The sequence below is a fragment of the Pygoscelis adeliae genome, unplaced genomic scaffold (genome assembly GCF_000699105.1).
Source record: "Pygoscelis adeliae isolate BGI_AS28 unplaced genomic scaffold, ASM69910v1 Scaffold175, whole genome shotgun sequence".
NCBI lineage: Eukaryota > Metazoa > Chordata > Aves > Sphenisciformes > Spheniscidae > Pygoscelis > Pygoscelis adeliae.
The window spans coordinates 1,143,939-1,155,880 of record NW_008824941.1 but is presented as its reverse complement, the minus strand read 5'-3'; the positions used below and the strand labels follow the sequence as shown (position 1 = coordinate 1,155,880).

The 11,942-nt window shown below is 35.4% G+C and overlaps 1 protein-coding gene across 1 annotated transcript in view; it reads left to right on the top strand.

Annotated features, from left to right (window-relative positions):
• Positions 1-11,942, top strand: part of KIF5B (kinesin family member 5B) — a 37,993-nt gene that overhangs the window by 10,190 nt on the left and 15,861 nt on the right. The window contains exons 3-14 of the mRNA XM_009325555.1: positions 12-85; positions 556-660; positions 1,077-1,125; positions 1,443-1,498; positions 1,601-1,688; positions 3,201-3,325; positions 5,315-5,419; positions 5,851-5,996; positions 7,882-8,030; positions 9,399-9,592; positions 10,392-10,460; positions 11,591-11,797. Of these exons, the coding sequence (XP_009323830.1) occupies positions 12-85; positions 556-660; positions 1,077-1,125; positions 1,443-1,498; positions 1,601-1,688; positions 3,201-3,325; positions 5,315-5,419; positions 5,851-5,996; positions 7,882-8,030; positions 9,399-9,592; positions 10,392-10,460; positions 11,591-11,797 (1,367 nt within the window). The remainder of the gene's footprint in view (positions 1-11; positions 86-555; positions 661-1,076; positions 1,126-1,442; positions 1,499-1,600; positions 1,689-3,200; positions 3,326-5,314; positions 5,420-5,850; positions 5,997-7,881; positions 8,031-9,398; positions 9,593-10,391; positions 10,461-11,590; positions 11,798-11,942) is intronic.

Here is an 11,942-nt window from a genome sequence, read left to right as displayed (position 1 = left end):
TTTCCCTTTAGATGTACTTGAGGGATACAATGGTACAATATTTGCTTATGGGCAGACATCATCTGGAAAGACACACACTATGGAAGTAAGAAATCTTAAAATAATTTTCCTTTTTGTGTCACTGTCATCTCTTTTCATCACAATAGTCTTATCTTTCTAGAAATAAGATGTCTGCTTGTTTTCATCTTGCAATTTTAATTTTCTTTCCATTGCAATATTTTGATACCCAAAATGTTGTTTTTTTTAGGACTGACAATGGCAATTATTGTAATTTTCAGCCCTCAGTAGCAGGATGAGAAACACAAGAATAACGTTAATAGTACATTTTCACTTTTAGTAGTTTGGGAGATTTCTGAGATTATTCTTTTCACTCCTGGCAAATGCTGGGCCTAAATGGATGGTCAAGACTTTCCTTTATAGATAAAATAAGTGCATCATACTGGTCAGCATTTTAAAACTGATTTGTCTGTTAACTGTTTGTTTTGCCTTCGGATACTGTTTGTGATGTTGGATTCAGTATAAATGTTTCATTTTATTGTATCTTTTCCTAATAAGGGGAAGCTTCACGACCCGGATGGAATGGGTATTATTCCAAGAATAGTGCAAGATATTTTTAATTATATTTACTCTATGGATGAGAATCTTGAGTTTCATATTAAGGTAAACTTTTCTTCATTGTTACTTATTTAATCTATATTAAAACTGGAAGTAGTTTATGGTTAAATGGACGTTCTCTATCTGTTTCAAATGCCTGTAACTTGGAAAATCTAAACGTGAGTTATTTCTGAAGTAACTGACTCTTAAAGAAGAATTACGTTAACACTTTAATCTTGTTTCCATTAAATATTGATGGTAGCTACCCTACCTATGGGTAGCCTATGGCAGTGCTGATAGTGCTTGAAGCTTTTCATCAAAATAGTTTCTTCTTAAAGGTGTGTTTTAGTTCAGCCTTAAGGACTTGAGTTAGATGTGGTATTATGGGGGAGGTCATAATAATCATGCTGAATCCTTCTGATTAAAAAGCAAAGCACTTTTACTTTCTGATGCTATTTCTTTATTCCCCTTCCCACTTCTAGGTGTCATATTTTGAAATATACTTGGATAAAATAAGGGACCTTTTGGATGGTAAGCCGTTTATTTATATTGAACATAGAAAACAAATCGTTCTGGAGAGAGATATAAAAAAAACAAACATGATACTAAGATAGGTATGCAGTATGCTAATAACCTATAAATGATAAGGGTACATCAAAATAAGAAAGTATGGAGCTAATCTATAGAATAATACTAAAGCTGCAGTAGTGGTTGTTTAATGTATATTAAGTTTTTTATAAAGTGTTGCTGAGAAATAACATCTATGACTCGGACGTGCGTTGTACACAGCTCATTCATTTTGCAAAGAAATCATATATACCTTAGCTTTATAACTTTTTCTCTTCCAGTTTCAAAGACCAATCTTTCTGTTCATGAGGACAAAAATAGAGTTCCCTACGTAAAGGTAAGCATCAATCTGATATGTTTTCAGCTTTCACTCCTCTAGTGTATGCCATTTACTTCTGGCTTGTTGGTGTGGTGTTTTTTTGCCTTTTTTTTTTTAAAGGGTTGCACAGAGCGTTTTGTATGTAGTCCAGAAGAAGTTATGGATACTATAGATGAAGGAAAATCAAACCGACATGTAGCAGTTACAAGTAAGTATTATCTTTTGTCTCCTTTTAGCATGTTACCGATTTGCTTCTGGTATGCCTTAAAAAGTAGGGAAGACAAAAATAGTTAGCTAAATAATTCAGGTTTTTGAAAGGGTGTAGCATAAGCAGTTTCAGCATGTCTTTCAGAAACAAGTATTTAAATTCATTTCTTGTTAGATGTTGTTACTTAGAGTTGGATTCAAAGGAGAGAGTAAGTGATCACTGAGGAACTCTGAATCATTGGAGAAAAAGGTGTAGTTTTGCATTAGGAATTGTGCAAAATTGCAGTTTGTGGCATTTGTTTCAATTAACCTATGAATCTATAAGTAAGGCACTGTGGCTCGTCCACAGTTTGGCCATTCTGTTGCATATTCTAAGAAAAGCTGGTCAGAATATATATTCAGACATGCTGCAGATTTAAGCAGCATCCCAATGTCCCAAGCTTTTTGGCCTGTGGCATGCAACTGAGTTGCAAGGAGCTGTGTCATAGGTCTCTGAATTCCCACAAGAAGCAGGATTAGGAAGTGATAGAGGGTTAAAAAAAAAAAAAAAGACAAGGGAAGTTGAGGTGCATGCAAAAATAATACTTCAGTTCTTAGCAACTAAAGTGACTGTCAGAAATCTTTGAGAGCCTGTTTGAGGGTGAGTTTCACAATCTTCCTGTGTCTAGTTCTTTATACAGGAAAAGAAAGAATATACAGTCATTAATGAAAGAAAAAAGATTTTTCTTCTCATTTCTTTGGTTAAGGATCGAAAAATAAAAATACGATGTTCCTTTTAAGGGATGACTCAGTCCTGCACTTCCACTTCATTGCTCCTAGGTAGTAAGGTTCTGAAGTGGGGACTAGACTAAGTAATGGAGAAATAGGATAATATCCTTTTATCCAAATTTCTGCTATGTTGAGCTGCTTCTGTGGCATCAGTAAGCTGGTCCTTTTAGGCCTGTGAGGGACTTACGGTTAAAAGGAAGAAGAAATAGGCAGATAGTCTCATTCAGATTGCAGTCGCCTTGAATTTTGTTAATGAATTAAAACCATTCTTTAAATTCAGTAAGTCTTGTTTCACAGCAGAGGGAGCAGTGCAGTAGGTATTTAAATCAGAAAGGGGTGAAAGGTTATGGCCATCTAGTTCAAATTTTCACAAAAGGATAAAATATGATACATTGTAAATCTAAAAAAAACCCCAAACCCCACCAAAACGTTCTTGTATCAGAATGTGAATGTGCTTTCTGTTCTAATAAAGTAAATTAAATGTGTGAAATCCATAGTTGACAGGCTAGCAAATCTTGTCAGTGAGCTTATATGGTATTAATAGAACCCCAGGGAGACTGGATCTTTGTTACTCAATTAGATGATACTATTGGTTTTGCTGCCTCTAGTTTTATTGTCATTGAGAGATTACTCCATACAGTTTCATTAGCTTTAGATCTGTCGCTTCACTGGGGGAAGATACTATTTTGTTAAGTTAGTTTGGTTGTACAAATATTTTTGACAATTTATGTACTTTGGATTATAGATATGAATGAACACAGCTCCCGAAGTCATAGTATTTTTCTTATTAATGTAAAACAAGAGAATACTCAAACAGAACAGAAACTAAGTGGAAAACTTTACCTTGTGGACTTAGCAGGTAGTGAAAAGGTAATTCTAAATTTCTTTTTCTGCTCTGAAAAACTCTGGTTATTCTTTACAATCAAATATTTTACATTAATGTAATACTGATTGTTCAGTTGTCATCTCTGAAGTGTTTAATTGTGACTTTGAAATGTGGTTTCTGAGTCCTAGTCTGGGTTGGCTATTAGATACTACCTCTTTAAGGTGATCTGCATTTCTGCAGTAAGTGTTTGTAAATACGGAATAGGGTGGGGAAATAGGCTAGAGTTCAGTCTCAGTATTGGTGAGAGCAAAAAAAGTGTACAGGTGTGTTAGGTAGTCAGGTACTGGAATAAAGAGTTTTATGGATGTGAAATATCTGAATTTTCTTATTTAGTGGTACCAAGTTTCTTAATTTGAAATTCTGATTAACATTGTTTAAAATGAGAGCTTGCTTTCCTGTGTCAGTGGCTTAAAGCAGGGAAGGAAATATATACCATTTTGCTTATTCTGTATCACGTAGAGACTGTAATTTAGCCTTTTAAGAGCTGGATTTATGTTCTTTTCATCTTTGCTTCTGGGGTAATCCCCATCTTTTTCAGTCCTTTATGCTTGCTATGGCCTCAAGTTGCGCCAGGGGAGGTTTAGATTGGATGTAAGGAAAAATTTCTTTACTGAAAGAGTAGTTAAACATTGGAACAGGCTGCCCAGGGAAGTGGTTGAGTCACCATCCCTGGAAGTATTTAAAAGACGGGTAGATGAGGCGCTTAGGGACATGGTTTAGTGGGCATGGTGTTGTTGGGTTGATGGTTGGACTCGATGATCTTGGAGGTCTCTTCCAACCTTAATGATTCTATGATTCTATGATTCTATTGTCTTTCCTCATGTCATTGTTCTATGGCCTTATTGTTGTCTCTGATCCTGCGTTTATTCTGAAACATTTTTTTTTTTCTTTTTTCTTTAATGAGAATGAAACGAAGCATTAAAGTGAGAACAAAGTTAAAGAAAAAGGCTGGGTTGCAGGTCTCCTTTCTCTGTAGTTTTGTTCCTTTCACTGTTCATTTCAAACTCTGCTTTCGCACTTCTCCCAGTATTTTTGAAGTACATGAGGGTTTTTTGGTGCCTTGTCTTGGGTTGGTTTAAACACAGGCAAATAGAACTGCTTAGTTGTAGTCATGATCACAGCTTGGTGAGAATAATAGTAAAGGGAGGGTTATAGAACTGTAAGTCAAATTCAGCCCTTGAGGCAGAAGAGCTAAGGTAAATAGAATGGTGTCAGGGTAGAGGTGTGTTTTGGTTTTTTTTTTTCCCCACATTTCCGCTGATATCTACTTAAGTTCCTAGAGCACTCTTGTAGGTCAGATCCAGCCTCTAAAATCTGTTCTCACAAATTCTTGCTAATATAGACTCTCTGCTCTGTTTTTCTGGGGGGGGGGTGTGGTGTGTGTGGTGGGGGGAGAGTGGTAGTGTGTGGTTTGTTTGGGTTTTGATTGGGTTTTTTTGTTGTTGTTTTGGTTTTCTTTGTTTTTTGGTTGTTGTTTGTTTGTTTTATTGTTTTTTCTTTTGTTTGAAAGATGACCTCTGGACAAACTATGTAGACCTTCTTATTAAGACAAAGTTCTAACTCTTGGTTGCTTTGATATTGTAAATTATTTGTAACGCTTATTTCCTTTTACTTTAAGGAATTCAAACCTTTTGACAAACTTCAAACAACTTTTGAAGTTGTTTGGTAAATGTTTTTAACTATACATTTATCTTCTATGAAAAGACATACTTTGCAGGGAAAATATTCACTTCAGTTTAAAAAATGGAAAACATCTTCAAACACTGAGTTTTGAATGGAAAATTGATGGTGAATCAGGGAAGGAGTCTGAGGAGGAGTTTGCTTATTCTAATCCAGCTTACGAGTACCTCGTAAAGTCAGGGAGACTGACTTAAAAGTGGGAAAATTTACTCAAGTTTTACGTTAAATGTGGAGGGTGGTGGTTTTTTTTTTTTTTGAAGATGCATTTAGTAATTTACTGAAATATTGTTTAGGTTAGTAAAACTGGAGCAGAAGGTGCTGTGCTAGATGAGGCTAAGAACATCAACAAGTCTTTGTCTGCTCTTGGAAATGTCATCTCAGCTTTGGCTGAAAGCAGTGTAAGTGTTCTCTTTTGTATTTTTATACGTCAGGGTTAAAGGCTTGCATCTCTGAACATGATATTAGGCAGAAATTCTTTACTGATCTCTGTGATATGCATGGAGTCTTTTAAACTAATCCAATTGCATCAGTGCATTGCAGGTGGCCATTATTCTTGTACTGTATTGGCACGTGATTAATAAAGTTACATTTAACGTTGAGGGACCTAAGCGTCATACTGACAGTTTTCCTGTGCTCTAGACGTTACCAACCATAGAAGTACAATTTTATGTCACCCCATGCGTGTTCAGTCTTATGTTTTATGAATTAAAGTAGAATTTAATGTTTTTCTAATGAAGTTATACCTAGCAAAAGCATAGCTCTTATTTCAACAAACTAAATAATGTATCTGAAAAACCGTGACTGATTCATTTAACCATTTTCTTGATAGACTTATGTTCCATATCGTGATAGCAAAATGACCAGAATCCTTCAAGATTCACTAGGGGGTAATTGCAGAACCACTATTGTTATTTGCTGTTCTCCGTCTTCATACAATGAATCTGAAACGAAATCTACTCTTCTGTTCGGCCAAAGGTGAGTAAATGACTTTATTTTGCTCTTACTATGCTCGGAAGTAAATGCAGAATGAGAAATAAATAAGTTACTCCACTAAGATTCCTGAACCAAACTAATTAGAATGTTTACTTTCTGTAATTCTTTAGTGTGTACCTGGCAAAGTGTTGTGATCTACCTTATCCATATAAAAATCCTTAAACTGGGCAGGATCCTGAAGACTGTGTATTTGCAGGAAGACAGTGTATAGTTTGGTTCAAAACGCAATTTAATGTATAGACTTGGAGGGTAAATAATATTTTTTTTTTTTAAGTGGAAGGAGGGAGGAATGAGTTTTCCCCTGTTAAGTTGAATTCTTTATGTGCTGGGAGAGCCTGTCCTCTGCCAACCTTTCTTTGACAGTGTGCTGAATTACATCTTCTGGTCTGTTTACTGTATCTAGCATTCCAGTAACATTTGAGTTAATACTTCTAGATTCCTGTCTCACTTGTAATTGAATTTATAAGTACCCATTTCAAATTTGGTATTTTGTTAGGTATCTCTTCTTTGCCACTCCACTATTAATGCTTCATCGTAATACTCCAGTTCCTGACCACTAGATCTAATCGCTTCATTTACTAGAGCACATTACAAAAGCTGTCAGCATTTCACTTAGTTCATCTGGTCTTCTGTGTTATCATACCTCTTCCACTTTAGTTCAGCAAGATAGTTTTCCACTGGTCTTTTCAGAGAAGATTTTTATTATGGAAAGGAGACTAGATGACTTTAGAACTTCTTAAAAACCTGGCAGAATATGGGTAGTAATTAGTGGGTGTGGGTAGTTAGTGGGTGTGGAGTAATGACAGCATTCTGCAACAGTGGGGTTTTTTGGTCTCCTTTTAGAATCTAGGAGGTCCTTTCCTTTCCTCTTTATTTCTTGAATGAGCTATTGCGAAGTGTCTTCCAGCTGTTGCTCTGTAGTTTCAGTGCCTCATGCTCTTGACTTCTTCAGGAGTTAATAGAGTATGCTTCTATCTCATCTACCATAATTAGTCTGGTATATTAATTCAACCTTCTAGAGGTATTAAATTTATGCTGAAACCCTCAGCTGTAGTAACTGAAAGCTAGATAAGTATTACATAGCGTAGTAGGAAATCACATGCCTTTTGGTAGTAATCAGTCCCAATAAGACTTTGCAGAAAGATGCTTATAGGAGTCATAATATGGGGGGAAAAATTTCTAAATACCATTAAACTTTTTTTCCTGTTCTCTTTTTTGTGGGCAGGAGGTATTTGGTAGTAGGAGACTCTACAGAAGAATTACTGAGGTAAGTGAGGAACGGCACTAAAGTAAAAACTGTACATTAACTTCATGAAGATGTATTATTAGTGCCTGTAGTTTCATCTCCAAAGCTAATGTGTTCAGATGAGATTCGCCTGACTGAATGAAGACAATTAATCTGAACTTTATAGCTCTTACACCTTTTTGGTTAACGGAGATCCAACAACTGGATTTTTAGGTTGAAATGGGCTGTTTCTTAAGTAAGTTTGATGGTTTACACCCTCAAAGTATTATGATCTCCACTGGAGAAATGTTTGCTAGGTGTGGTGAATGTTACCCTTTGTTCAAATCTTTGCGCTGTCCTGACTTGAATTCTGTCAGGTGAAGGTATGCAGCTGAATTTTTCCAACTCAACCAGCTTGATATTTGTCGGCCTTTCCAAAGTTTATTGTATTGCTCTGTCCGTTAACAGTTGTATCAATCCAATTGAAAGAACAGTAAGTTGGCAGGGAGTAGAAATAAGCGTTTGGAAGAGGTGGGAATTGTTTACGCTTTTACCAGTGACATGTAGAAATTTTATTTAAGAGCCTTTAATTCTTTTCTTTAAAAAAGAAAAGTTTCAAAGCTTTTTGCTCTTTCTATGTAGAGCGAAGACCATTAAGAACACAGTCTGCGTCAATGTGGAGCTCACTGCAGAACAATGGAAGAAAAAGTATGAGAAGGAAAAAGAGAAAAACAAGACTCTGCGTAATACCATACAGTGGCTAGAAAATGAACTCAACAGATGGCGGAATGGTGAGAAGCAATTATATTTTTGTTCTGCAAACTTTAGGCAAGATGATAAACACTGAATTAGTATTCAGGATACCAAAACCAACTAAGACCACTATGCAAGACAGCAGTAGGAATATTAAAGCTAGGATAATAAGTTGACATTGGAACTTCATATTTTTCACTGTATTGCAACTGGAACAACTTCTAATAATCACATAATGGCAAAAATGTCTGGAAGTATATTGGTATTAGGTTCTTCAGCACTTAGTTTACTACAGAACTAGAGTTACATACATTCTAAACATTTTATTTTGGGGAAGAAAAAATGATATTAATTCTAAATGCAGAAACTGAGTAAAATTTCCTCCGGTTTGGTTTTCTAATTCAAATCAATATTACAAGATCTTACCTTCATTTAAAATTCAAACATGTTAATAGGCAAAAAACCCACCCAAAAACCAAGATCACTGACAGTACAGAATGTGTGCCCATCTTTTCCTGAATAATTAACGACTTATCTATTGAAGTGTCTGGCAAAATGCAAGTTAAATATGAAGCCTTAAATTCAGGAAAGGAGGAACATAGGTAATACTTACAGGTGTATTCTGGAGTTTGGTAGCTACAGAAGACGATTTTGCAATCTTGTAGACAACCTGGATGGATGTAGTCACCACATCCTGATGTAAATCTGAGAAAAATGGGCTCATTTAAGTAAGTTTAGTGGGATGTGATTTTTTTTTTTTTTAAATCTTTTATAGAGATGGTATGAGGCCACACCTGAAATGTTAAGTATAGTTCTTCCAGAATATTGACACAAGATACTGGAGTGTTGGAAAGAGCCCATATCATCCAAGGACTGCATAAAATGTTTTATAATAAAGTGCTAAGGAATTTAGTTTTGCTTACCAGAGAAGTGCCTTGATTAGTGCGTGTGGTGTTTTTTCTATGCGAAGTTAGTAAAGTGTTCTCATCAGAAAAGGCTTAATGAACATAAAAGGATAAAAGTGTAACTAAACAAATATTTTAAATTAGAAGCAAAGCAATTTAAAAGTAAATATGGCTACCTAGCAAAACAGACTGTCAAGGGAAAAGAAAGGATTTTCTGTCTTCAGGGCAAATTAGGTGCCTTTCTAGAAGATACAGATTGATATGAGATTTGGAGCTCATAGCAGAGTAACTGGGTGAAATACAGTGTTCTGTGGTAAGCAGGAGATAGCCTGGATGATGTAGTGGTCATTTTTTTTTACCGTGTAATCATGTGAACTTGATTGCTTATTAACAGTGGAGCAGTACTGTTAGCAGGGAGTATGCAATACTTCTCAAGGCTAAGTTTGTGGAAGATACTTCATGGCTGACTGTACTAAAACTAAGTGTATTCTTTTCTTTAAGGGGAGACTGTACCAGTTGATGAACAGTTTGACAAGGAGAAGGCCAACTTAGAAGCTTTTGCAGTGGACAAGGATATTACTGTTATTAATGATAAACCAGCTACCACAATTGGAGTTACCGGCAATTTCACTGATGCTGAGAGAAGAAAATGTGAGGAAGAAATTGCCAAACTATACAAACAACTGGATGACAAGGTATGCCATTCTTATATTTCCAAGAGGTCTTACATTAAATATCTTGAACTATATTATGTAATATTTAATTTGCCAGTCGTCTTTTGTTAGTACAGCTTGCTTAAATATTTGCTGGGAGTGCATACTCTAATTCTGAAGCTCTGATTAAGAGAAATCAAAATTGCCTCATCTGATGCTAAGTGAGCATCTTTTCTTAGTTGCTCTCCCTCCTTTGCTGAAACTACTAAAAAAATGTCCTGAAAACTCAAGTATCAGTACATAGAAAACAAGATAAAATGAAAGTTAGGAAGGAAAAATTAATGATAATCTTGAATGGTATTTCTACTTTCTGGGTGTAGAACATTCCTAGCTGGTTGTTTGGAATAATACTGTACCAGAAGAAGGAAAATAATGAGAAAGCAGGAAAATGAGTAATTTGAAGACAGCAATGTTTTCCTTCCATGTTATGCATAATTTATTTGAACATAATTTTAAATTTAAGCAGTAGTGCTACATTTGGAGAGGAAAAAAAAATCTTAATTGTTTCTTGGAAGTTAGAACAACTTGGAGAAGACTTGCAAAAGCACAGGTGTAAGAGTTTTGTCTTTCAAGCATGGTGTGTTACAGGTACATGCCAGGTTAAGAGCCTAATGGATCAGCCAGTGAAATCAAGAGGATTATTTTTTTACTTTTATTGCATTCAGTTGTATAATTTCTCAGAATATGGAAAAGTTAGATGGCTAACATCTGCTGTCTCTTAGATTATTTTTCCTGAGTGGTATTTGCCAGTTTATTGAACACAGTCTTACCTTGATTGCAGGATGAAGAAATTAATCAGCAGAGCCAACTAGTAGAAAAACTGAAAACACAAATGTTGGACCAGGAAGAGGTGAGTTTCACTCTTGCATCTTTATTCTATTTTTGTTTGTCTTTCCTTTAAAGAAATTTGAGATGTTCTGAATTGGTCACGGTTTATGACAAGGAGTAGAATGGCAGCTTACTTGTACTTGTACTGTACAATAGTTCTCTTCTATTCCTTATCTAAATGCTCTGCCTATTCATTCCCCCCACTTACACTGCACTAATGGCTAAACTTAAACCAGTTTACTTGAACCTTAACTATACATGAAGATTGAAGGAATTTAAATATTTTATGCAAAGACATTGGCAGTTGTTTTCCCCATGCAAAGTTAGCAGTTTGTCAAAACTAAAGATACCTTGATTTACTGTTAGAAATCTGTTTTAAGGTTTACTTTTGGTCAGTTGCTGTACAGAGAGAGAGAAGGGGGAGGAGGGAAATGTAATGGCCCATAATGAAAAAGGAAGTATCTATGTGTTACTTCAGACCATACTTGCTAGAATAGTCAAATTATTTGTATGCACGTTGCCAGTGATGCAACTTAATTAAATGGGGAAAATACCTATTAATAATGAAATTGTTAATTTCATTTAGCCAAGATATTAGAGAAAATAGTTCTATATAGCACAAAGATTAAAAAAATAATCTTTGTGTACATGGCAAGATGGAAATGGGTCAAGGACTCAGGAAGTTGGAGCTACTGTTTAATCTTATTTAAATAAAGAAATCTGCCTCTTTATAGCAACTGTTCACTTTGCCTAGTTATTCTTCGGCAGCTAATAGTGTTAAAATGCTGGAAGTCTAGTCCCTAGCCTGTTGACAATTTCAGACTCATGAATAGTGTACAGTGGCTTTTTTGAGAACTTGCATATTCCATGTGCATTTCCAGTTGCTGTCCTTACGTGTCTTGATTTGTAATCACTTCCATTTTGAAAATACTTTAAAAGTTAAGGAACTGTGGATATAGTTGATAAATTTAATTATTATAGTCTCACTGTACCTGTCCTTGGCATCCTTATTGCATGATGCTAGACACTAAAAATGTAGATATAAGCTATTGTAGTAGCTAAAAGCATTAATAAGATTCAACTTATATATGGAATTTTTGTGATGACTGTTTGTTGTTGCAATTTTAAATAAATCTCTTATCAATGTTGCAGCTTCTAGCATCAACCAGACGGGACCAAGACAACCTGCAAGCAGAGTTGAATCGCCTTCAGGCTGAAAATGATGCCTCTAAAGAGGAAGTGAAAGAGGTGCTACAAGCCCTTGAAGAATTAGCTGTCAATTATGATCAGAAGTCTCAGGAAGTAGAAGATAAGGCAAAGGAATATGAACTGCTTAGTGATGAACTCAATCAAAAATCGGTATGAAACTGGGATAAGAAATTACTGACAGTCTTCAGTGTAACTTTTCTTGCCTTACCTGTGTTTCTTGCTTGAAGTCATTTACAGGTTTTTCACAAGGGAAAATGGGAGCTTACGTCAAAACTTTTTTAGTTCTAGCAAAGGA